Source organism: Malaclemys terrapin, chromosome 5 (genome assembly GCF_027887155.1).
Source record: "Malaclemys terrapin pileata isolate rMalTer1 chromosome 5, rMalTer1.hap1, whole genome shotgun sequence".
NCBI classification, from domain to species: Eukaryota; Metazoa; Chordata; order Testudines; family Emydidae; genus Malaclemys; species Malaclemys terrapin.
This window is the reverse complement of record NC_071509.1, coordinates 108,659,410-108,684,925: the sequence shown is the minus strand read 5'-3', so window position 1 is coordinate 108,684,925 and position 25,516 is coordinate 108,659,410. Positions and strand designations below refer to the sequence as shown.

General features: G+C 41.7%; 1 protein-coding gene across 1 annotated transcript in view; it reads right to left on the bottom strand.

The window, feature by feature from the left end:
* Positions 1-25,516, bottom strand: part of METAP1 (methionyl aminopeptidase 1) — a 40,167-nt gene that overhangs the window by 9,077 nt on the left and 5,574 nt on the right. The window contains exons 2-7 of the mRNA XM_054029446.1: positions 15,648-15,699; positions 12,103-12,215; positions 10,343-10,403; positions 9,008-9,099; positions 7,866-7,949; positions 1,866-2,004 (exon numbers count right to left, since the gene is read on the bottom strand). Of these exons, the coding sequence (XP_053885421.1) occupies positions 1,866-2,004; positions 7,866-7,949; positions 9,008-9,099; positions 10,343-10,403; positions 12,103-12,215; positions 15,648-15,699 (541 nt within the window). The remainder of the gene's footprint in view (positions 1-1,865; positions 2,005-7,865; positions 7,950-9,007; positions 9,100-10,342; positions 10,404-12,102; positions 12,216-15,647; positions 15,700-25,516) is intronic.

Sequence of the window (25,516 nt, the reverse complement as noted above, 5' to 3'; positions counted from 1 at the left end):
GAAAATTTATTTGAATGGGAAAAGTTTATACTAAAAAAAGTTTACTAACATTTAAATTTTGACATAGACAGACCATGGAAGTTTTCAGCCCCAAATGGGGAATGTTTCAGAAAGTTATGATCGTGTGAAAAGAGTTATGTATGAGAATTATTTTGCAACAGTGATTATGGCAGGTATCTGTGAAGAACATGAGGACGAACTGCAATAATGTATGAATACTGTATGGGATCTGACTATGGCTATATGACAACTATATTGATGACTGGAATGTTTACTAGGTGCATATGTTGGTTTAGTTTAATAGCAGGGTTGTGGGAAACTAACTGGGCCGTATCACAATAGATCCACATAATCAACCTCTCAGTAAACTTTTTGGGAGTCATTAAACCAACGCCTGAGCTTTTGGCTGCAAAGATGTTACTTCTAGGTGTCAGACAAGTTATAGACCGGTTTTCCCCGTGCTGGGAGCCAACAGATCAAAAGGACTTTAAACAGTAAAAAAAAGTCACTCTCTGTCCAGAGGGGGAAGACAGTTGTCAAGGAGCTGTTCCCTGGTAACAGACTGACACACACATGCCCTTGGAGGTCTGGAGAAGTCAGGCCTTCCTAAACTTCCACAGGGATGGTAAGCTTTAGGAAAGACAGACATGTATGTAGTCCTTTTAGTGTTTTAAAACCCCATTTCTTTTATGTTATGTTTTATTCCTACTATTAAGATTGAACAATACTTTGATTTAAGAAAGCTGTTTTGGATCACTGTATTTACTACAGATCACAGCTCCCAAAGGGAAGAGTTGCAGGTGCCAAATCCAGTCGGGCCTTCTGGCGAAGCACAGTTGATCCACACAAGGCTAAAGCCTGGGACCTGAGTGGAAGAATTCCACCCCAAGAAAGGGGCAGGCATGAGGCCTGATACTAGGGGACTGTACTCAGAAACCAGAGAAAGGAGACAGAGATACAGCTAGCCCTGTCACCGTGACAGTATCCACCAAATATCATTGTACATTTATGTTATGCTCTTCCACCCAAAAGGATCCCAAATTGCTTTACAAACAAAATTAAATAGAAACCCAGGCCCCCCATATAGAAAACATCTGGGCATGCACTTAACCATAAACACACAAGTAGTCCCATGTGAGAACTGGAGGTGAAAAGGACTACGAACAAGAGTGAAACTGGCTTCATTTATTTTCATTGTCAAAGCTAAGAGAAAATGCAAAAAGTAAAAGTTAAAAAATTACTTGTAAAGTACTCCATCCAGTCAAAAGATTCGAGGGCCCAGAACACCACAATCAAAAATAATACTGCACTTAGACTGCAAGCTCCTCTGGGAAAGGACTTGCCATTTTGTGTCTCTATAAAAACCCTGAGCCACAAGGATGCTATACAGTAGACATAACATGATAATAAATATGATCAAAAACCATCCTACTAACAATTTATTCCAAACTAATCAAGGATAATAATTTCTACCATTAAAACAGTCAATGTACCATCATTTTGTTCTGTGTTTGTACAGTGCCTAGCACAATAGGTTTCTGATCCATGACTGGGGCTCCTGGGCACTATTGCAATAAATAAATAAATAAATAAATAAACTATGATAATTAAAAAGCTGTTAAAATTGGTCTTTTGTCCAACTCTAATTAGTTGGAATTTTACTCAATCCATGAATTTGGATATGTAGTTGCTAAATGTAACAAAAAAGCTAGCTAATGAGTAAAGAAAAATAAAACATGCTTGAAGAAATAACTTCCAACCATGATGCACCATCCTAAATCAAAACTTTGCCCCACTGAGTGTTTCAACTGTAAAGATTAGATGCAAGCAGAGCTGTTGAAAGGTTTGACTTTTACATCACCTACCATTAACAATATCACCCTCTTGCAATGGCCGCCTGTCAGGAATTCCATGGCAGATCACTTCATTCACTGACGTACAGCATGACTTAGGGAAATTATAATAATTCAGCGGGGAAGGATAGCAGTTCCTTGCAATGCAGGCCTAAAAGAGATTTAGAAAATATATACATATTATACTTTAGATTAGCAAAGACATTCGTAAAGGAGAACAGATTTGCAGTATGACTGATATTTTAAATTCTCTCTGTATTAGCAGCGATGCTTGAAAATATTTCCTCAAATGCTTTCCCCTGCCCCCCCAATTTGTTTAGACTCCTGACATGCTCTCTCTCAGTTTAATTTGTTTATTTTTATTTTTTGCATTTCCTCTCAATATTGACAGTATGAAACAAGCTTCATTTATTTTCTTTTGTTTAAAGCCATTTTCACTTCCAGTTATCAATGCTGCAATATTTGGCTTGTTAAATATCTTGTGGGAATATTTATTTGTTTAAAAGCTAACTATTTTGGAGTGGGTGCTTTTTTAAACAATGGAAATATTTTGGCTAGTCTACAACTTCATAAAATTTCATTTTTACAAAAAGTAAAGGCTGAACACAATTTAAGTTGGCACCATGCCTTTAAAACTTTTTTTGTTTTAATTATATAACTTCTTTGTCTTTCTGTAACAGTTTCAAAGTTCTATACAGACACAGACACACAAAGGCCTGGTCTACACTAAGAAGTTAGGTCCAAGGAAGCCACAGTAAGTCGACCTGTTAATGTATGCGTCTACACTACCAGGTCCTTTATGCCGACCTAAGACACCTCAACTTCTGTAATCCACCTCTGGGAGAGGATAGCACTAAGTTCGATTTTCATGGGTCGACTGCGAGGTAGTGCAGATGCAGCGTTGTGTAATTCAACTTAATTGGCCCCCAGGTGGTGTCCTGCAATGCTCATCTGTGAGCCCTCTGGAGATCATTCTCAACTCTGCTGCACTGCAGCCAGGTACACAGTAAACAGCTCCTCCTATGCTAAAGCCCCAGGAATTTTTGATTTCCCATTTCCTGTTTGCTCAACATTGGAAGCATGCCAGCGTGAGCACAGCTGATCATGGAGACTACACGCCCCAAACGCACTCCAGCCTGGTCTGCACAGGAGATGGTGGATCTCATCGCTGTGTGGGGAGAAGAGTCATGCAGTCCGATCCAGCAGAAGAAACACTGACATCTACACAATGATTGCTTGAGGAATGGGGGGAGAAGGGCTACACGAGGGACACACAGCAGTGCCGAGTGAAAATAAAAACTTCGCCAAGCGTACCAGAAGGCAAGGGAGGCGAACAGTCGTTCTGGTGCTGAACCCCACACATGCCAGTTCTACAACGAACTGCATGCGATTCTCGGGGGTGACCCTACTAGCACCCCCACAAGCAACGTGGACACCTCACCAGTGAGAGTGTCTAGGGACAAGGAGGATGATATGGTGGATGAGGAAGAGGAGGAGGATGGGAGATAAGTGAGCAGTGGATCCATTCTCCCCGAGAGCCAGGAAATATTTTTAACCCTGGAGCCTTGTGGGTTGCAGGACATCACAGTGGCCGACTGTGATGCCGGGGAAGGCACCTCTGGTGAGTATACAGTTACAATCAAAGTTCAGTTAAACTTTAACAGGCACACACATTCAGTGATATTGCATGTTTACTGTGAAGAAAAAGTGAGATGCTGTGGTTCTCTGCTTACAAGAGGGAGCTCTAGCTATGCATAGGGTCACCCCTGAAAAAGACAGTTTATGTGGACTGGGATATCCATGAAGGATTCCCAGGCTATCTCTAGGAAACTTTCATGGAGGTACTCTGTAATCCTTTGCAGAAGGTTTCTGGCTAGGGCAGTCTTATTTCTTCCACCATGGTAGGACACTTTCCCATGCAACTCCTGAATTAATTCTGCTGACATCATGGTGGTACACAGCTTAGCAGCATAAGGACCTAGTCTATACCCAGACACCTGCAGCATCTCCTTCCTTTCCGCCTCGGTTACCCTCAGGAGACTGATATCATATAGGGTCACCTAGGAAAGTTCTCATTAAAAGTGCTCTTACAAGGGGGAGGGGGAGGGCATGTAGACCCACCCACCCCTACATTCCAGATCACCAAACCAAGTTGCCGCTAATGTGCCTTTACTGTGCTCGGCCTGGATCAGCAAGTAGTTTAAAGTGGCTGATATGGGACTGGTGCCCCACATGAGAGATTCTGCAATTTGGGAGTGAAAAAGTTTCCCCCTCTCCCTCCCCCCCTTTGTAAACAGCTTCCCATGGTGCTTTGGGAAAGGGCCATTGTTCGACTACCTATGTCTGCTCCCACCATGAGCCTGCCATAAACTTCATTAAAAGTGCGGTCACCCATGAGCGCGGGGGGGGGGGGCACTACGCACCATGTCTGGAGCAGCAAAATGGCAGTGAATGGTTACGGATTCTGATTATGTTATGGCTTGCACCTAGAGTAATAAGTTTGGGGGTTTTTTTTGTTGTTGTTTTTTAAAATGGAAATGGCCTTGCTATGAAAACATTTTATTAATGTACAATGGCTCCTTTATTTTTCCCCCATGACTGACAGCTGGAAATGTGTCTTTCGGCATGTCATCAACACCTGAAAGCAGACTTTCGCTGACTAGGAGGAGGAGAAAAAAAGAATGCGGAGGACATGTTCACCGAGATAATGAACACCTCTGGGACAGCTGACGCAGAGCTGAGAGCGTGGAGGATTTCACTGTCTGAGAAGTTAGACATGGACATGGAGAGCAGGAAAGCTTCCCATGACTGAGAGCGTGCAGCACAGGATGAGATGCTTCAGATGATGAGGGACCAAGCAGACATGTTGAGGCGTCTGGTTGAACTGCAGGAACAGAAGCAGGAGGGTAGAGTCCATCTGCAGACCCTGGTGGACAGGCAGCCAGCATCACCTGGCACAGAATCACCCTCCCCAACACATTCCATGACACATGGGAGAAAGTCCATTATCCCTTTCACTTAACTCAGGGGGAGGGTACAAGGAACAGAAGGCGCCCATTCACAGACCTTTGATGGTCTGGAATGTGGTGTTATGTTACACAGTTGAAAATGTTTCTCCCATTCCAACTTTACAACCCCTTTTCCCTAAGGTTACCATTTTTTCCTCTGTTCTCCCTCTTTACTTATGCTTGTTAAATAAAGTAAATGGATTCAAGAAATAATTGTTCTTTATTGAGTAGAAGCACTGGGCTTGGGCAGGGGAGGGGAGGTTGGCTTTACAGGGACAGTGACACAAGCCAGGTGAAGGTTTGAGAAAGCACAATGCAGACAAGCAGCTCAAATTACTGTGACTCATTACTGAAACAGCTTTTCAAAGCCTCGTGGATATGCAGCGCCCCTTGCTTTGCTCTTCTTATTGCCCTGGTGTCTGGCTGCTCAAAAATGGCTCCCAGGCGATCTGTCTCAACTGCCCACCCCTGTGGAAAAGTTTCCCCCTTTTTTCCTCCACAGATATCATGGAGCACACAGCAGGCAGCTATAACCATGAGGATGTTCTCCTCACTAAGGTCCAACCTTGTTAATAGACTTCTCCAGCGCCCCTTCAAACGACCAAAGGCACATTCAACCACCATTCAGCACTTCCTGAGCCTATAGTTGAACCACTCCTTACTGCTGTCCAGACGGCTGGTGTATGGTGTCATGAGCCATGGGAGCAAGGGGTAGGTGGGGTCCCCCAGGATAACTATAGACATTTCAACATTGTCAATGTTCATTTTGTGGTCTGGAAAGAAAGTCCCGGATTGCAGCTTTTTGAACAGACAGGAATTCCTAAAGATAAGCGTGTCATGAACCTTTCCCAACCATTCTATGTTGATGTCGATGAATTGCAACCTGTGATCCACCAGCACTTGCAACACCATTGAAAAGTATCCCTTTCGATCTATGTACTCTTTGGCAAGGTGGTCTGGTGCCAAGATGGGGATATCTATCGCCCCACCACAATTAGGGAACCCCATCGCGGCAAAACCATCCACTATGTCCTGTGCATTTCCCAGACTCACTACTCTTCATAGCAGAAGTTGCTTAATGTCCCTGCACACTTGGAGCACAGGGACTCCCACAGTTGGTTTACCTACTCCAAATTGATTCCCCACTGACTGGTAACTGTCTGGCGTTGCAAACTTCCAAATAGCGATCGCTGCTCGCTTCTCCACTGTCAGAGCAGCTCTCATTTTTGTGTTGCTGAACTGCAGGGCAGGGGAAAGCTCTGCACAAAGTTCCTGGAAGGTGGCCTTCTGCATTCAAAAGTTCTACAGCCACTGCTTGTCATCTCATACCTGCAAAACGATGCAGTCCCACCAGTCAGTGCTAGTTTCACGGGACCAGAAACGGTGCTCAGAGTGCAGCTGCTCTGTGACTGCCAGCAGCAACTGTGAATTGTTTTTTTCAATGGCTTGCAGCAGGGCTGCTTGCAGAACACCACTATGTTCCAGGTAGTGGACCCTACTTCGGCTCTGGAAATACTGCAGAAGGCACGAGGTGTTTGAGATGCTCACAGCAAGAGTGCACAACTGAGCAGGCTCCATGCTTCTGGGGTTATGGCACACGCGTGGCAGTTTTAAGGAATGAAAACCACTGTTTTGTTTGCCATTGATATGAGGGAGGGAGCACAGTGCATCATGGGATGCCAATGCAATGTTCCCATTCTCCCCGCAACAATATTTTGGTCCCATGAGGAATTGCACAAACTTTCCAAAACACACTGTGACAAGTTGCACTTTGGGATAACTTCTCATGACGCACTGCTAGTGAGAATGCACTCCATCAAGACAATGAGCATGGTGTGGCCACGCACAACCGACTTAATTAAAGGGGGGGAGGGATAGCTCAGTGGTTTGAGCATTGGCCTACTAAACCCAGGGTTGGGAATTCAATTCTTGAGGGGGCCAATTAGGGATCTGGGGCAAAAATCTGTCTGGGGATTGGTCCTGCTTTGAGCGGGAGCTTGGACTAGATGACCTCCTGAGGTCCCTTCCAACCCTGATATTCTATGATTTGGAGGCTTGAGGTCGAATTAGATAAAGTCAACTTAATTTTGTAGTGTAGACAAGCACAAAGTAACTCTGGAAAAATAAAATTGCTCCTAAAACAGTTATTAACATTATTCACTGCTACCAGTCGGTTTTATGCAAGGCTTGCCAGCCACTAATTTTTTTGGCCCCTAACAATTTACATGCTGGCTGCTCCTACTGAAAATCTTAAGAGTAAGTTAGTTTCATTCCTGTTAAACCATATTAAACATGAATCTTCAGGAGGGCTCAGCATCCTCCACTCCTCTCAGCAGTTGTTCCCTCTTGCTCTTGGCCCAGCTGCCCTCAATGCAGATAGCAAAGTAGCTAACATAAGGCTCCTCCACCTCAGCTACTTGCACCTGACATTACAAGATCTGCGGGAACTGCTGAACTCGTTGTACACTCCACAGTAACCCTGTCCCCAATATAAACAAATTCCTAACTGGACTTTATGAAAACCACAAAATCAAAATAAATTAGAACAACTTAAGCCCCCATCCAGCAAAGCACTTACTAGACTCTTGCTGGATTTGGGTCTTAATTTGCCTGAATTGTACATGGCAGCTGGTTCCAGAGCAGGGGAGGCTAGTGGGTCAACATGAGCTATATTCATGGATTCTGCATAACAGCCAGCTCCATCCCCATTCTCTTAAACTCCGCAGTGTGATTCCTGGCAGGGGACCTTTGGAGCCTCTACTTTTGGGGTGGGGTTCAGGGTTTTAAATGTAACTTTCTTGCTATGTAAATATTGTAATGTCTATTACCTAGTAGCTTTAAACTGAGAGGGTGTGAGTTTTTTTTAAGCTGGAAATTGAAGGTAGTTTGGAAATACAGAAAATCAGATAGACATTTTGGCAGGAACACACACCACACAGTCCTACCAAACAGAAGGAATAAAAGACCACGTAACAAATCCTAAAGTATGTTAAAGTAGCCTTACTAGATGGACGGCATGATCTATTTCTTCAGTAGTTATGCCTGGTTTCACCATCATGGCAGCAACATCCAACACTTCTCTAGCAAGCTGTAAGTGAGAGATCACAAACTACTTATTTAAAAATATACACAGCCTGAGTCACTAGAACACTGAGTAACCCCCAAGGGGGGAGCAGTCAATCTCTTGTGGATATAACTAGGGTGCTAGGGAAGTTGTGCTAGGATGAAAGGGAAAATTAGGACTTTTGGAAATCAATGGGACTTGTACTTCTAAATCACTCAGACACCTTTGAAAAGTCCACTTACTGTTTATAATTAATTGAACATAGAATCCTGCCAAGTGAAATAAACCACTTAATTAAACCTGCAAGTTATCATCAAGAAACTAATTACAACTAGAAAGTTCTTATTCAACAGATCTACTTATTTTGGAGGCTGCTAGTCCCGTTAGCACCACCATCAACAACTATTGGGGGGGAGGGGGTGGAATTCTGGTCTCACTTATACATTATCAACAGAATTATTGGCTAAGTTCCCATATTTTGTTCCCAGGGAAATAACCCACTTCCTTCCCTGATGAACCAAGGAACAAACCCCACCCATGTACTTATTCGCGACACTGATACTGACTTGGACTCTTTATACATTCAATGGGTGGTGTACCCAAGCCCACTTATCCACTGACGCTCTAAAAACTACCACACCCCAGCTGGGTCTATGCTGCTTATGTGATATGTATGCATCTCGTGATCCTTGTAACCGATACCTGTAATCCCTCATAACTCATGCCAGACCACAAATGTGCAGTACCTTCCCTCTTAACTTGTGTATATTTAATTTTAAACCTTATCTTTGTTACTGGATATATCACAGCCAGAAAGTAGCCAGATTGACTTTCAGATCTCAGATTGATTTTGCAGTGGTGACAGGTAGAAAAATTATCTTTTCACTTGCAAATAAGCAAATTTGATCTGGAGTTGCTGGGAGAGAAACAGAGGCAGACGCATGCCAATTTTAGTCAGTCACTTTTCAGAGTATAACTGCACTTTCGAAGTTCATACCCTTAAGGTGAATTGTCATAAACTAGTAAAATCATGAGTTCTCTAGATTTATGGAGAGCATACACGTTCTGTAAAACAAACTCACCCTACACACTAATCGCATCCCTTCTATATCTTCAGATGAGAGGATTTTTATTTGAGAAGTTCCTTTAAGTGCCTGTTCTGATTCAGACATACCTTAAAAAAAAAAATTGGATTATATTTAGGGTCAAATTTTACACACACACACACACACACACACACACACCTCCCTCTTAAAGTACTTAAGGTAATAAAAATGTACCTCTTTTCAACAAACACACTGACAATAAACTCACCAGTCAAGGCAACATTAACATCTGACCAAACTCAATTCACATGCCTTCCCACACAAACTCCCCAGGTCCTCACCTCCACACCAAACTCTCATCCATTTCCAGCATACAATCACCCATAATGCCCACAGCCAATTACTCAAAGTCTTGCTCAAACATACAATTTTAACTCCAACATCAGATGTTCTAAGGAAACAGACCTTTCTGTCTATTGGTAAAATATAGTAATATTGCAAAGGGTGGAGCTAAGGCTATATGTTTGCATGTGATTGAAGAACTGGTTACAAAGTAGTTGAATGAATAATTTTCTACAGGAGGCAGAGAACATTACAAAGGCTTGTGAAAGTAGCTAACATTGTAACATTGGTGTAAAAATTGCTGTACCCGTCCGATGGAAAAGTGTTCAACTTATTCCCATTGTGGCTTTGTGCAACATCACCGTTCTATAATTTCAGTTAAAAATAAATAATGACTATCAAAATCAATACTTTGTATTATTTTGATATTTAGTTTAATAACAAATAATTTAAGTTTGTCTAAGGTTTAAAAATGAATTCTGAGTAACATTTTTCTTTATTGTCTAACATTAACTTATTAACATTTCCCAATGTAAAAAAGAAGAACCACCAAATTGGTTTTGAAGACTCTTTCTCTCCCTAAGTAAGAGCCTGGCACTAAAATGCCAAGTGTCTTCTCCAATGATTGGTGTTGAAAAAAACAAGTCAAGCAAAAATATCTATAGACCATTTTCCAGTACATTTGCAACAGGGATCCTTATGTCACTGGGAATAGTTTTACGGAATTAGTCATGTGAGTCAACTTTTGAAATAATCCTGGTTACATGTACTTTGTTATTCAAAAAGGCACAGACCTAGTGCTGTATTTTGAGAACAGAGTTCCAAATGCACCTGTGGATGACAACTCACTACAAGTTCTGGAGTATCTATGAAACACATGCAACCTTATTGCTCAAAGGATTTTGTCATGAAAGGTCTGTTAAAGACAAATTCCTCTCTCCCGTTACTTCATTATAAGAAGTTTTAAGAATACGTGCAGCCTAAATTAACAGAAGTAAACATTTTAAATTGTGATGCATTTCAAATTACCTAGTGGGTGATCAGCATAATCTGGTCTCTGAATATAACTTGGCACAGGCCTCGTTGGCATCTAAGTGAATCACAGTCAAAGCTAGTTAGATTGTAAAAGCACTTATAGTCATAAAAACAAGCAAAGACCCATACATAAAACTTAATACAATTAAACCTGGCAAATCCTACTCATTGATTATCCCCAAGCCCTATAGTTTACACACACACACACACACACACACACACACACACACACAAGTCTCTCTCTCCACTCATTTTTCAGCAAAGATTTAGCGGTAAAGCTAAATCTTCCGAAGTCTATTACTACATCCTCATTGCTTTTAATACTATACAACCTTTAGTAGCCTTCATTAAAAAAAAAAAAAAAAAAAAAAAAAAAAATCACACTTCACATGTCGATTTTGGGATGTGTTATCCCTACTGTTTCAGTGTTTGTTCACTTACTCCAACTTGCAAAATTCACTAACTGCAGATGGATCCTCCAGTTATTTGTACGAATTAGTGAGATTTTACTATTTTGTTTAAATAACATCCCATTTCTTATCACTCTTTAGTGGGGTTTCGCTCCATTCAATTTTCCAGCAGCAAGTGCCCAAGAAGGCACTGAATAAATGCGCAGGATCTGGGATGGGATCAGGCCCAACTGGGCTGTTCTATCTATCTGCAGTACATTGAGAAAAAAATCAGGAGGATACTTTGGTGATGCAGGCTACACTACAAGTAAATTAGATAGACAGCTGCACAAATAAAATGCTGCTAGGCCACCACACCTGGATATAAACTGTAATGTATTTTAGAGTATTTGTTTCTTCTGTCCTTTCCATAGTTTAGGCTCCAATCCTGCATAGACTTAGGCCTTGCCTACCCACAATTTTTCACCAGTTTAACTAAAGGTGTGTTTTTAAAGGATTTAGTAAAACCAGCACAAAGTCCTGGGTAGACCATCTTATTTCAGTTTAAGAATGGCCTATATAAATTAAGTGTAAATTGATTCATTACCAGTTTAAGCTAAACCAAAATAAGCCACTCAAACCAAAAGTATGAGTGCCTACGCAACGTTTTGTTTCACTAAACCAGTCTTTAAACTGATTAAAATTAAGCCAGTGTATCTTTCTCATGTAGACCCACCATTACACTCAAGCATAACTTCACACACCATGAGTACTCCCATCGACTTAGATGAGACTACTCACTGCATAAAGTCAAACACGTATACAAGTTTTTGCAAGATCAGGAGCTTAATTTTTTAATGCTTTGTAGCCAAGAGAACAGTGTGCTGTTGGCAGCAATACTGCTACAGGAGCAAACAGCTCGGATACATCATAAATCCATAACTTTCAATGGGATTTAGATGCATAAGTTTGAAAATCTACCCCAATATAGTTTCACAAATTTCCAACAAACTTAAGTTTTGTTTATTTGAGAATTTTTTAATTATTCTCCTTCCTCCCCTTACTCTCTTGCAGTGGGACTAATTTCCAGCCTCTAATATTATTTTAACTTATGCATTCCTTATGATTTACTCCTTCCTGTTTTTCATCATAAAATGTCCCATACCAGACATCCATGAATGGAAAAGTCATACTAAGTAGTCTTAAAAAATTTATCACACACACACACACACACACAAAACCATTTTCTCTGAATGACTCAACTGCCAAGAACTTTCCCTTCTCAGACTTCATTGCTGAAAGCATCTGGAAAAAAAAAATCAGATATTATTTCTGCCACTTGTAATAGATAACGTAGCCACTTACTAGGGGATAATGTGGCCTGAGTTTACCAGAATATCGATAACCAGCCCAGGGATCTGTGTTAATGTCACCTTCCACAGTCCAAGATGAAACTTCACGTTTAGCTTTTTCATCTTCTGCAAAATAAAAAATAAACTAAATTTCAGGATATTGGGACAAATTAACCACCTATTCCAAAAATAGGGAGAGTATGAAAGGTGACCTGAAAAGAAAAATAATTTTTTTTTTTTTTTTTTGCTTCTTTACAATATTCACAGAGGAAGTCTGAAAGTGTATTTGTTTGTTTTCAAGTTTATTTTCCCCGTTTGTTTTTTTCCATTAGAAATGTAGGTTTTGTCTGTTTTTACTCTAAGGAAAATGCAAGGATTTATAGGACAATGATATTGGAGACACCAAGCAAGTGAAACCTAATTATTGAAGGAAAGTGATTTTCATTCAGATTCCCCAATATTCTGTTCTCTGTTTGTTTTTATTAACTCTTGGGAGAAAATACATCTCTGGTCCTTCAATTAAGGCAGTGGTTCTCAAACTTTAGCAAGCCGAGGACCCCCATTTTTATTTAAAATTTTTCACGGATCCCCAACCCCACCACTTGGCCCCAGACCCCGCCCCACTCCACCGCTTCCACAGTGGCATAGCCAGCATAGGATATTTGGGTGGGCAATTACGGGGGGGGCTGGGAAGGCAGCCTTCCCGCACCCCTGCAGCCAGGCTTGTGGGGGGCCATGGATGGACCTTCTGGCCAGAGGCTCCCCAGGGCCCCGGGCACGCACCCAGCTCTGGAAGGAAACGCTGCTCTCCAGCGCGTATGGCTCCCGGCTCCCTTCCAGGTCGTACCACCCCATGTTGGGCCTGGTTCCCCCAGGCAGCGGGCCTACCACTTTTTTATTAGCTCCTCTACTGCCACCAGCCACCCGCTCATTCACCCTCCTCCTAGTGGCGGATTAGCTACTAGGCCAACCCGGGGCCCCGGAAAAATGGGCACTCTCGTGCCCCAACCTGGTCTACCTGCCTGGCCTTCCTGCCAAGGAGCAGGGTGGGAGTGCGGGGGCTTGCCCCACTCCAACCACACCACCGGCACTCCAGTCTGAGAGCGGGGTTAGGGCGCGGGGCCTTGCCCCACTCCACCTGGCCCTGGAAGGAGCACCGGGCGGGCAGAGCGGGACAAGCACATGGGCCAGATAACAGCCAGGACTGGGGTGTGGGCCTGGATGCTAAGTGGGTTGGCCATGGCCCACCTAGGCCCACTCATGGCTACAGCCCTGCCCCACTCCCACCCCTCCTCTTCCCCACCTCTTTCCGCCCCCTCCCCAAAGCACGCCTGGTCCCCGCTCCTCCCCCTTCCTCCCAGGCCCTCCTGCACACCACTGAACAGCTGTTCTGCAGCGTGCAGGAGGGCCTGGGATGGAGGGGGAGGAGTTGATCAGCAGGGCCAGCAGCCCCAGACATGACTCGCGGACCCTCTGGAGTACCCTCGTGGACCCCCAGGGGTCTGCAGATCTCACTTTCAGAAACGCTGGGTTACGAGATTCTTGTTTTGTAGCGGATTTAAAAGTTTCCTTCTTACAGAAAGAGAAGGGACTGGCGAGAGGCCATCCATCCCTCCATGCCCTTCAAAGTAGTGCAGTAAGTTTCTTCCTTCATGCGTAACCTCAAGCTAATGCAAGATAGTTGTGTATCAGTCTTCCAAGAGTGTTGGAGGAGATGACTGGAGTATTAGAGTACCATAGAGAGAGAAGAGAATTTACTCAGGGGGTAAAGGAGTAGCCTTGCTGCATCATCTTTAACTAGCAACGTGATTACTTGTTTCTGCTTTCCCATTTTGAGATCTCAGGAGTATGAGAACAGACTGCCATGGCAATCCCAATGAGTGCCACTGGATTCCTTGTTGTTTTTGTGGATACAGACTAACACGGCTACCCCCGGTACTTGACACCAATGATGTAAGTTCATCAGAGTCTGCACGTCTAGTGTTTGAGCATCTAACTAAATGATGGCTGATAAACACAAGGATTTTTGTTCTTTAAGTGAATCCCGCATGGGACAATTAAAAAAAAAAAAACAGTTTTCAGGTTTGCATTTTCTGAAAAGCTTTAATAAAGTGGTATTTAGATTTGAATTATCTTGAATTATCCGTTAGAACTCAGTAGTTAGTGGCATTGGGGGAAGGGGAACTGGAAGAGTCAGGACCAGTGGAGAACTGCTCAGGTGCTCTCAGGTCTTTATGCTACTGTAAAGTGAGTAGCTTTACACTGAGCCGTCAAAACTGTCACTGACAAGTGGGCAGGAGCACTGTGGGAATGCACTGGGAGGATTAATTGCACCACTGCATCTAAAATACTTGCATTTCTTGTCTGTACTGCCATTGCAATGGTGCAAAGTGACCCAATACTGAATGCTACAGTGGCAAGAGTTGCCTGGGGAGAGTCTAAACTAGAAAAATTCATTAGTGTTTTTCTGTGCTGTTCCCAAACAATAAAAAACACACATGACATTTTATTCTGGGAACAAGAGTCTTACCAAGCTTAAGGTAGGTAAGGTGGGGGTTGGGAGGAAAGATGTCAAGAGTTTGGCTTCTATCCCTCTGACTTATTTTTAATGCTGATTCCCCTTTCATCTATTTCTTTGTTGTTGGGTATTTTTCTTCTCCACCTTCTTCTAAATGTCGGACTTTTATGAGTAACGCATCCAGTCAGCGCAAATGGATTATAACAGCCAAAGTAGAATGATTTGAATATATGAAGTATTGTTATTGAGAGATAACCACGCAGGCATGTAAATTAGACACCCACAATCAGAGTTCAAGGAACTTCATACACACAAACAACTCTACAGTTGTGGAACATATAAATGAGTTTACACTAGGGAAACTTTGCCAGCCTTTTCCTGCACCAGTGCTACCGACAGCGGAACCTGTAGTGTAGGCCGAGTGCATGCGTTCCTACTACTGTGCCACCTACTAAAAATTGTAATCTGGTTTCACAACAGCTTCCACCACTGGTAGTGCTGATGTAAGAAGATGTTACAGAGCTTGTCTACATACATAAGCACTAAATGTCCAGCACAGCTGTACTCTGATTGGCTGTCTGGGACGTTTCAATTTTAGAATAACCAGGCATCAAAAACACAAAATGCAAAAAGTCTGGCAATGTCTCACTGCTATAACTTGTTCTCCTTTCTCTGTTCACAGTTTAGCTCTCAGCAATATTTTAGTCATACATGGGTGTGGCATGAATAGAAATAAAGAGATTTATATGCCAAAACCCTTTAGTTTTACCTAGATCTATAGTAATAGCTTAGAGCCTAAGCTGAATCTCCGATGTGCAGTGCACGCTGCCAGGTATCTCAGAAAAATCCACAAGGATGCTTATGCATGGATGCACATTAGTGTAGATGCAGAGTACACTGTATAACTTAGGACAGAATATAGCCCTTATTTTGCATTTTGAAACTAGACTGAAATAAACAAACACTTGCAATAGCATGAATAGTTGATCTTCATATACAAATTCAAAACTGAATAAAGTCTGGATAAGAAGCTTACTTACTTGCTTTCTTGTGTAGTAACTTGTGAGTGGCCCAGCTTCCCTTAAAACATTCCTGAAAGTGAAAATAATATAAAAATCACCATTGTCTGGAATAGAACGTGACCGCCACAAAACGGATGACAAACTATATTAAACAAGGATTCTATTACCTACATTAGCAACACTCAAGAAAACTGCTTTAACTGCCAGTGTTAAGACTGGAAAATACTGTATTCAACAGGTTTATAATGCAAAAGGGAGGGAACCGAGCCAAACAGCTGCAACCATTCCATTACAGCAACTTGATTTCCTCTCATCTCCTGGATATTGTCCCACTATTACTTTTCTGTGTAACCAAGCGCTATAGTTGCAACAAGGATGATGTTGTATCGCGCAGTTCATAGAATCACAAGAGTCAGAGGTGAAAAGGCTCATTCAATCATCCAGTCCACCTCCCTGCCAATGCATGATGGGTGCTTACCGCATTTCGTAGTGTTTCAAGTAGAAAAGGAGGTGTGCAGGAGAGGTTCTCCAGCATAGGAAGTGATTCGCAATATGAAAATGTTTGAAAACCAGGCCTGGGACCACGATGGTCCCCTCCCTGGGCTGTTGGGGCAGGATAATTCCTCTTGCAGCATGCATTCTGCTTGCCTCTGTTGGGGTACCTCTGTAGGGGCAGCAACGGGGTTCAACTGGCATGATGTGCGCACAAATGAAAAATATATGAGTATGTGTGTGCATGCATGCACTAGACCAGGGGTTGGCAACCTTTTAGAAGTGGTGTGCCAAGTCTTCATTTATTCACTCTGATTTAAGGTTTCACATGCCAGTAATACATTTTAATGTTTTTAGAAGGTCTCTTTCTATAAGTCTATAATATATAACTAAACTATTGTTGTATGTAAAGTAAATAAGGTTTTTAAAATGTTTAAGAAGCTTCATTTAAAATTAAATTAAAATGCAGAGCCCCCCGGACCAGTGGCCAGGACCGGGTAGCGTGAGTGTCACTGAAAATCAGCTTGCGTGCCGCCTTCGGCACACGTGCAATAGGTTGTCTACCTCTGCACTAGACAGAGAGACTAGAAATAGGAAAGGGAGAAAAATGAATGGCGATAATGAGCCTGAATGTAAAGCATGTAAAAAATGTGTGTAAATGGGAGGATGCGTATGGGGAGAAGAGAGAAAATGTAGATGGAAAGATGAGTGAATAGAGGACTAAAAGCAAAGGAATAAATCAGCACTGAATGGGTGGGGGGGTGGTACAGTGAATGGTGGAGAAAAAGAAAATGGATAAGAGTTGAAGGAGAGAAGCGGAGGATAAGGAAAGGATTTGGGGGCAACCAATAGGTTAAAGTAAAAAACTGTGAGGGAAGAAGAGATTAAAATAGAAGGGTGGATGAATAAGGTGCTGAAAAGGAACCCCCTTCTCTCGCTGGCAGGCCAACATATGCCATTTCTAAATGGGGCTGGTACTTGGGAGGAAGACAGCATGAAAGCTGAAATCTAAATTAATCCCTGTTAGAACTGCAGATGGATTTCTGAGAGTAGGGAAAGAGGTGGATTTGACAGCAATGGGTTGTGTGTGATTTTCTACACGTACACAGGCCTTGTCTCCACTTGCGACAGCATGTACCCTACATGTAAGCTACATGCCACAGTGAAAAACAAACTCCCCTCACGATGCAGTATGTGATCTACACAAAGTAGTAAAAGGCTCAGGGGGGCAGGGTGGAAGGGAGGCAGTGGGTAAAGTTCCTGCAGTTCCCTGCGGTGGAAAAAGTCTTCAGCGGTGAGGAGCTGCTGGAGCCTTTCCCCGCTGCCTCCCCCCTACCAGAGCCTTTCCCTGCCAGTGGAGCCTTTCAGCGTGGCAGGGATAGGCCCCAGCAACAGGGAGGCAGTGGGACACTACATTGCTGAAAGTAGCAGCGTAGGCATGGGAGGCACTGCTTGGGTGCGTAGAGAGCCATGTGAAGTATATACACTAAGGTTCTGGCATGTTTTTACTCACCTAAGCAATGTCTCGCTATGTACACTGCTATTCATACCCATGTTAGGGGGCGTGCAGTGTACATACTCTACATGCCACCTTAAGTGTAGACATAGCCACACACACAACATGCATAATATATACATACATGCATGCATGCACACAGTATCACACAATGCCTTTCAAGATGTTCATTCAGTCACACTTCGATGAGTTGCCTAAAGCGTATGGCCAGGGTGCCTGACTTTTCCAGGCCAGCCTTCGGTGAAAGTCACTGACTTTGCCCACTGTGCTAAGCATCGCACATCTCTAAACAGCAAGTATTGAGAGTCTTCCTCCATATATCTGAAAGCCTGATTACAAATGGTGTTCTATTCTTAGCTCTAAAACTTTCCGTTCTTGTAGATGAAAGTCTTATTCACATGAACATTTTTTGGTTGTATTTAATCACATTAACTGTTTGGAAGAGGGCAATTCCACATTAACTGTTTGGAAGAGGATAATTCCACTGATTTACACCAACAGCTGAAATTTCCGAGAAACAATAAGCACTTTTTTCCTTTATAAGGAAAACCTAGTGCTACTGATGATTCATCATAATTTTAAACTGCTAGCCATAGCCAGCAATTTATTAAAACCAATGTGTGCATATACTCAACCCCTGACTGCTACAACAGGTCTGAAAACTACAGGTTGAAATTTAACATTAAAATGAACGAACACACACACACACACATACACACGCGCGACCCAATTAGCATCTCTCTTCCCGGGGTGGTGAAGTGTGGGGGCCTGGGGGAGGAGATGAGACACGACACATGGACTCACACATTTTTTTAAAAAGTGTAGCTATGTTTTAAAACAATGATTGGCTTCAATGGGAAAAGTTATCTAATCAATTTTAAAAAGTTAAAAGCCATTTGAAGAACCATTTTCCATGACTCGTCATGACAATTTTTGTGTTTTACAGTCATATGAACCTATTTTTTTCAAATGTATTTCTCTCCTCTATTGCTGTATGAGAGCGCCGCATAAAGGGGAAAACTGCCTTGTAGAGGAAACAGTGCAAATTACTACATAAAAAATAAACTGAAAAACTAAAGGGAAAACTGTCCTCAACTCTTGGCTATTGTTATCTCAGATGTAATTTGAAACAGCAGCAGAAAAACAGAACTGTAATTTTAATTCGATGTTGTCCCTTTCAAATTCACACATTTATTTTGGCTTCAAAACACTACAAACTATTACAGTCCTTCTGTACCTAGACAGGAGCTCAACCTGATGCTCACTAGGAGCAATGTGTTCAACTTAACTTGAATCCAAAAGAGTAACCAAATAGAATCAATATTAAACCTGTGAGATTATTTCCCTTTCAGAGACCGTTTCTGTCAATCGATCCAATTGGCTTCTACCTTAGGGAGCCAGCTCAACACCTGCTGATTGAAATGTTGATATAGGTACGCACTGGCGTATCGCTTTGCTGCCAACAGCATTTTCTGGCATACGTGTTCTACGAATGATGGTTAAATGTTATGTTACGTATAATCAGTAAACAGAGTATGTAAGAAAAGCTGTAAAACAGACAATTCTACAACATATTCACTCTCCTGCTCTTCACACAGCAAATGTCAGGTTAGCTCTTGCTGCAGCAGTCATTCAGAATACTTCTAGCTATTATACTTGAATGGTCCCCATTACCATGGCACCTGAGAACCTCCATCTTTTGTAGATTTATCCTCACAACAAACCTGTGAGGTAGAGAAGCACTAGTATCTCAACTTTACGCACGAGGAACTGAGGCATGGGGATACTAAGTGATGTGCCCAGGGTCACACAGGTAGGATGTGGTGGAGCAGAGATTTAAAACTGGGTCACCAGCATCCTAAATACTGGACCATACTTCTTCTCACAATCTTTATAAGAAACACCCACACCTCCTTTTAAATATTTACAAAATCATTTCTTGCAGTCTGAGACTTGAATTCAATCAAAAAGAATGCAAGTCATAGGAGGGGATTAAGGCTACACTAGAAATGCTGCAGCTGTGCCATTTTAGCGCTGTAATGTAGACACTTACTACAGTGATGCAAGAACCCCTTCCATCGCTGTAGTAAATCCACCTCTCCAAAAGGCAGTAATTAGGCTGATGAAAGAATTTTTCCATCCACCTACTGCTGTCTACACTGGGGCTTAGGTCAGCTAATTATAAGAATATAAGAACAGCCATACTGGGTCACACCAAAGGTCCATCTAGCCCAGTATCAAGTCTTCCGATAGAGGCCAATGCCAGATGCCCTAGCTGGAATGACAAGAACAGGTAATAAAGTGATCCATTCCCTATCACTCATTCCCAGCTTCTGGCAAACAGAGGCTAGGGACACCATCCCTGCCCATACTGGCTAACAGCCATTGATGGACCTATCCTCCATGAACTTATCTAGTTCTTTTCTGAACCCTGTTACAGTGGAATCACATCATAGGCATATTTAACTTACACAATTTTAACTATACGCGCTCGGCAAAAAAACAAAAAAAGAGAAAAATAATTTAAATACTGTACCGTAGTGCGGGCAATTCCACCCGCCATTCCACTCAATGAGCGTTTGATTATACGCGATTTTCACCTTACGCGCTGACTTCAGAACCTACCCCCGCATAAGATGCGACTCCCCTGTATAGTCTTGGCCTTCACAACAGCCTCTGGCAAGGAGTTCCACAGGATGACTGTGCATTGTGTGAAGAAATATTTCCTTTTATTTGTTTTAAACCTGCTGCCTATTAATTTCATTTAGCGATCCCTAGTTCTTGTGTCTTGAGAAGGAGTAAATAACACTTCCTTATTTACTTTCTCTACACCAGTCATGATTTTATAGACCTCTATCATATCCCCTCATTACTCATCTCTTTTCCATGCTGAAAAGTCCCCATCTTATTAATCTCTCCTCACATGGAAGCTGGTCCATACCCCTAATCATTTTTGTTGCCCTTTTCTGAACCTTTTCTAATTCCAATATATCTTTTTTGAGATGGGGCGACCACATCTGCACCAAGTATTCAAGATGTGGGTTTGCCATGGATTTATATGAGGCGAGATGATACATTCTGTGTTATTAGCTATGCCTTTCTTAATGATTCCCAACATTCTGTTCACTTTTTAACTGCTGCTGCACACTGAGTGGATGTTTTCAGAGAACTATCCACAATGACTCCAAGATCTCTTTCTTGTGTAGTAACAGCTAATTTAGACCCCATCATTTTATATGTATAGTTGGGATTATGTTTTCCAAAAATTGGTGTCACATTTATCAACATTTAATTTCATCTGTCATTTTGTTGCCCAGTCACCCGGTTTTGTGAGATCTTTTTGTAGCTCTTCACGGTCTGCTTGAGACTATCTTGTGTAGATTTTCATCAGCTGCAAATTTTGCCACCTCGCTGTTTACCCTTTTTCCAGATCATTTATGAATATGTTAAATAGGACCGGGCCCAGTACAGACCCCTGGGGGACACCACTATTTACCTCTCTCCATTCTGAAAATGAAACATTTATTCCTACACTTTGTTTCCTATCTTTTAACCAGTTACCAATCCATGAGAGGACCTTCCCTCTTATCCCATGACATCTTACTTTGCTTCAGAGCATTTGGTGAGGGGCCTTGTCAAAGGCTTTCTGAAAATCTAAATACACTATATCCACTGGATCCCCATTGTCCACATGCTTGTTGACGCCCTCCAAGAATTCTAGTAGATTGGTGAAACATGATTTCCCTTTACAAAAACCATGTTGACTCTTCCCCCAACAAATGATGTTCATCTATGAATCTGACAATTCTGTTCTTTACTATAGTTTCAACCAGTTTGCCCAGTATTGAAGTCAGGCTTACCGGCATGTAATTGCTGGGATTACCTCTGGAGCCCTTTTTAAAAATTGGCGTCATATTAGCTATCCTTCAGTCATTTGGTACAGAAGCTGATTTAAATGATAGGTTACAAACTACAATTAGTAGTTCTGCAATTTCACATTTTGAGTTCCTTCAGAACTCTTGGGTGAATACCATCTGGTCCTGGTGACTTATTACTGTTTAGTTTATCAATTTGTTCCAAAACCTCCTCTAATGACACCTCAATCTGGGACAGTTCCTCAGATTTGTCACCTAAAAAGAATGGCTCAGGTTTGGGAATTTCCCTCACATCCTCAGCCGTGAAGCTCAATGCAAAGAATTCATTTAGTTTCTCCGCAATGGCCTTATCATCCTTGAGTGCTCCTTTAGCATCTCGATCGTCCAGTGGCCAGGCTTCCTGCTTCTGATATACTTAAAATTGTTTTTGCTATTACTTTTTGAATCTTTGGCTAACTGTTCTTCAAATTCTTTTTTGGCCGTCCTAATTATATTTTAACACTTCACTTGCCAGAGTTTATGCTCCTTTCTATTTTCCTCACTATGATTTAACTTCTACTTTTTAAAGGATGCCTTTTTGCCTCTCACTGCATTGACAGAGTTAAATTAAAAGCATTAAAAAAGAGAATGGGACAAGCACTATCTCCAGCTCATTTTCTTGCAAATATTCTCACTACTCAGTACGAGGGTCAAATCTTAACTGCTGAAGAAGAGGAGTTGGCTATGACATGGACATCCAGCAATCATCCCTCCAGAATGCCAACTATAATAAACTTCAGAGCTAAAGGTAAACCATTCAAGAAATATATGTTTGCTGATGATGTTTAAAAGAAAGTCACTTAAGCACTTGGATTCAGAGACAGCTGAAGTGATAATCTCACTTTTAACAGCAGTGGCTTCTTCTGCCTATGTAGAAATAATATCTTCTTCCTTTGGACTAATTCATTCCAAATTGAGAAATTGTTTGGGACCTGAAAAAGCAGGAAAGCTTGTTTTCCCTTTCCAGATTATGAACAAATGGGAAAATGAAGGTGAAGACAACTGAGTTAGCTGCAGAAGCCAATATTTTAAGTTTCTCATGTTGACCTGGCTGACATAGTTGATTTAATATTTTTTTTTTTTTTACAAAATATTTCATTTAACTATTTTAGTTAAACAATTTTAACAAAAAACAAGCCTGATTTTAAAAAACTTGAATGTTTAACTAAATTCAAATATTCGTATGCTTGTTTTGTTAAAATATTATATATTTGCCATTGGAAAAAAGAAGTCCAGAATATATAATGATGTTGTTTTAATTAAATAAAACAATTTAAACGTCTATTTGGTGATGTTCTCCTCCTAATATAGCATGGCAAGAAAATCCTCCAAATATTAATGATTAACCTGTTGAATTGGAGACCGTTCACCTCCCAATGACTTCAAAAATATCTGCTTCAATTACTTTTGGTAGATGAAATAACCAGACATTCTCTGATATAGCTGTAAAACTAATCTGAAAAGTTTTCAAAATAAATCACTTTAAAAATGTATAGTGTGTACCTTCTAAAAATGAAACCTACATCTATCTCTGAGTTGTGAAGAATATGTATTAAGGTTATAACAACCAACAAGAATGCACTTTTATGTAGAAATCCGGGATTAAATCGACTAGTGACGACTAGTGATTTAAATCAATTTGATTTAAATCAGATCCACCCTGCAACTACTTAAATATTGCAGATCAGGAATCCTAGGATCTAACCCAGCCTCGGAGAGGCACGTGTAAGTGTTGTGTAGTGGCTATCGCTAAATAATCTAAGCACATATATTTAGCGCATCAATTCAATCTGAAAGGCATTGCGGCTAGTAGCGAAGACTTGGATCTGCCATACAAGAGTCTTAGGTTCTATTCCCAATTCTGCTTGAGGTGACTTGTGCAACCTCCCTGTTGCACAAGTCAAGGAACTGGCCCCGAAATGTATTATCCATTTTTTCCTACTGTGGAGTTATGTGTTATACTATACTATACCAGTACAATAGTCCAACATTTAAGCTGCACATTCCATTTTAAAACTGGATATTTAAGCTGCTCACAATATTCAAAAATTGCCTATGGGACTCACTGCAAAACTGGGGAGGGTTGAGGGCATTTAAGACAGCTTTTAATTATTGACTATGAAACAAACTTTTTTAAATGTACAAATGTGAGAATGAACTTTTTTTAAAAAAAACATAAAACAGTTTAGCCTTAAAATTTCATACTCTTAAATACATAGTCCTCATACGGTCACAGAATTATAGAAATGTAGGGCTGAAAGGGACCTCAAGAGGTCATCCAGTCTGACCCCACCCCGAAGCAGGATCAAGTATACCTAGACCATCCCTGGTAGATTTTTGTCTAACCTGTTCTTAAAAGCCTCCAATGATGAGAATTCAACAACCTCCCTAGACAATTCACGAGGAGTGTGAGCTTTTAAAAGTTTGAAAACTTTTGGTTTTGAAATAAAATGTGATAAATAAATTAGGAAAATCACAGGGAACTTAGCTGAATATGTAGTAACTAAATTTCATATGGTTTTTAAATCTAAGTTGTGCTGAGCCTGACCATTACTTAGAAGGAAGCTCTCCACAGGAATAAGAAGTCTATGGAATATGTGTATAGTACTCTTTGTGCACCTATTATTCACATACCTTAAAGCTGTGTTTCTCAAAATATGGCCATCATGGCTAGCCACCCGGGTTTTTTTCTTGCGGCCACAGCTTCCTGGACGGTGACAGCGGCGGGTAGCAAAGCAGCGGCCCCTCCCCTGGGGCCGCAATGAGGGATTGGGCCCTGCCCCTCTCTGGAGCCACAAACACCACAGGAACAGACAGCCGCTGTGAGTCCCCCAACTTCCTGGAGGTTGTGGGGCTCAGGCTTCTGGCTTCAACCCTGCGATGGCAGGCAGCAGGCTCAGGCCACGCAGCAGCTGGCCCCGGCCATAGGCTTCAACCGTGTGGCTTCAGGCTCTGGCTGCGCAGCCAGGGGCTCCATCCCCTGACTGCTGGGCTTCAGGCTCACCACCCCATCATCCCTGGCTCCTGCTGCCACCCTCTGCCCCTCACCCATCCACCCCATCACCCCTGGCTCTCGCTGCCTCGCTACCTACATCCCCATCCAAGGCTTAATTTGTCTCCCAGCTGAGTAAGTCTGCTGTGAAAAGTAATATTTGTAGGTTTGTAAATATCACTTTTCACTGCCCCCCCCCCCCAGCTAGCTAACAAGTCTGGTGCTGTGAAAAGCGATATTAACAAACATACAAATATCACTTTTCACAGAAGCAGACTTTCTAGCTAGCAAGTCTAAAAAAAAATAGGCAACCAAGAAAGCAAAAGAAACAACAATAAAGACAAGAACATGCAACCTTGTGTTTCTATTCTGGTTAGGCCCAGTAAAGAACACTGGTCTACAATTTTTGAGAAGTTGTCTGCTTCAGAGATAAAATGTGCTATTTATTATGTATTTTGATGTGCTGAATTCAAATATGACAATTAACACAACTGACTGGCTACTGTTTCTAAAATATTTAAGTTTTTACATTTTATGTCTATGTATATTGTGTAGATAGTAGAGTTTTAATCATAAATTGTAAACCTAGGTCTTTTCATGTGTTTATGGTTGCTTTACATGATAATATTTCACCTGTCCTGTTTATGGAACACTTTAAAAATCAGCAAAAGGGTTATATAAATAAAATTTATTATGAAACCAAAGGCAAAAAACTATTATGTACATAGTTTAGTCCTATTCAGTGTCTACTCGGTGCTTCTTGGCTTGTCTCTTGTATTCGTTAAATGGAGCATCTCTTGTAACTGTCCAGCAATAGTCTGCAAGCATTGATGGGCTCCATTTGCCCTGATAGCGTTTCTCCATTGTTGCAACGTCCTGGTGAAATCGCTCGCCGTGCTCGTCGCTCGCTGCTCCGCAGTTCGGTGGGAAAAAATCTAGATGAGAGTGCAAAAAATTTATCTTTAGTGACATG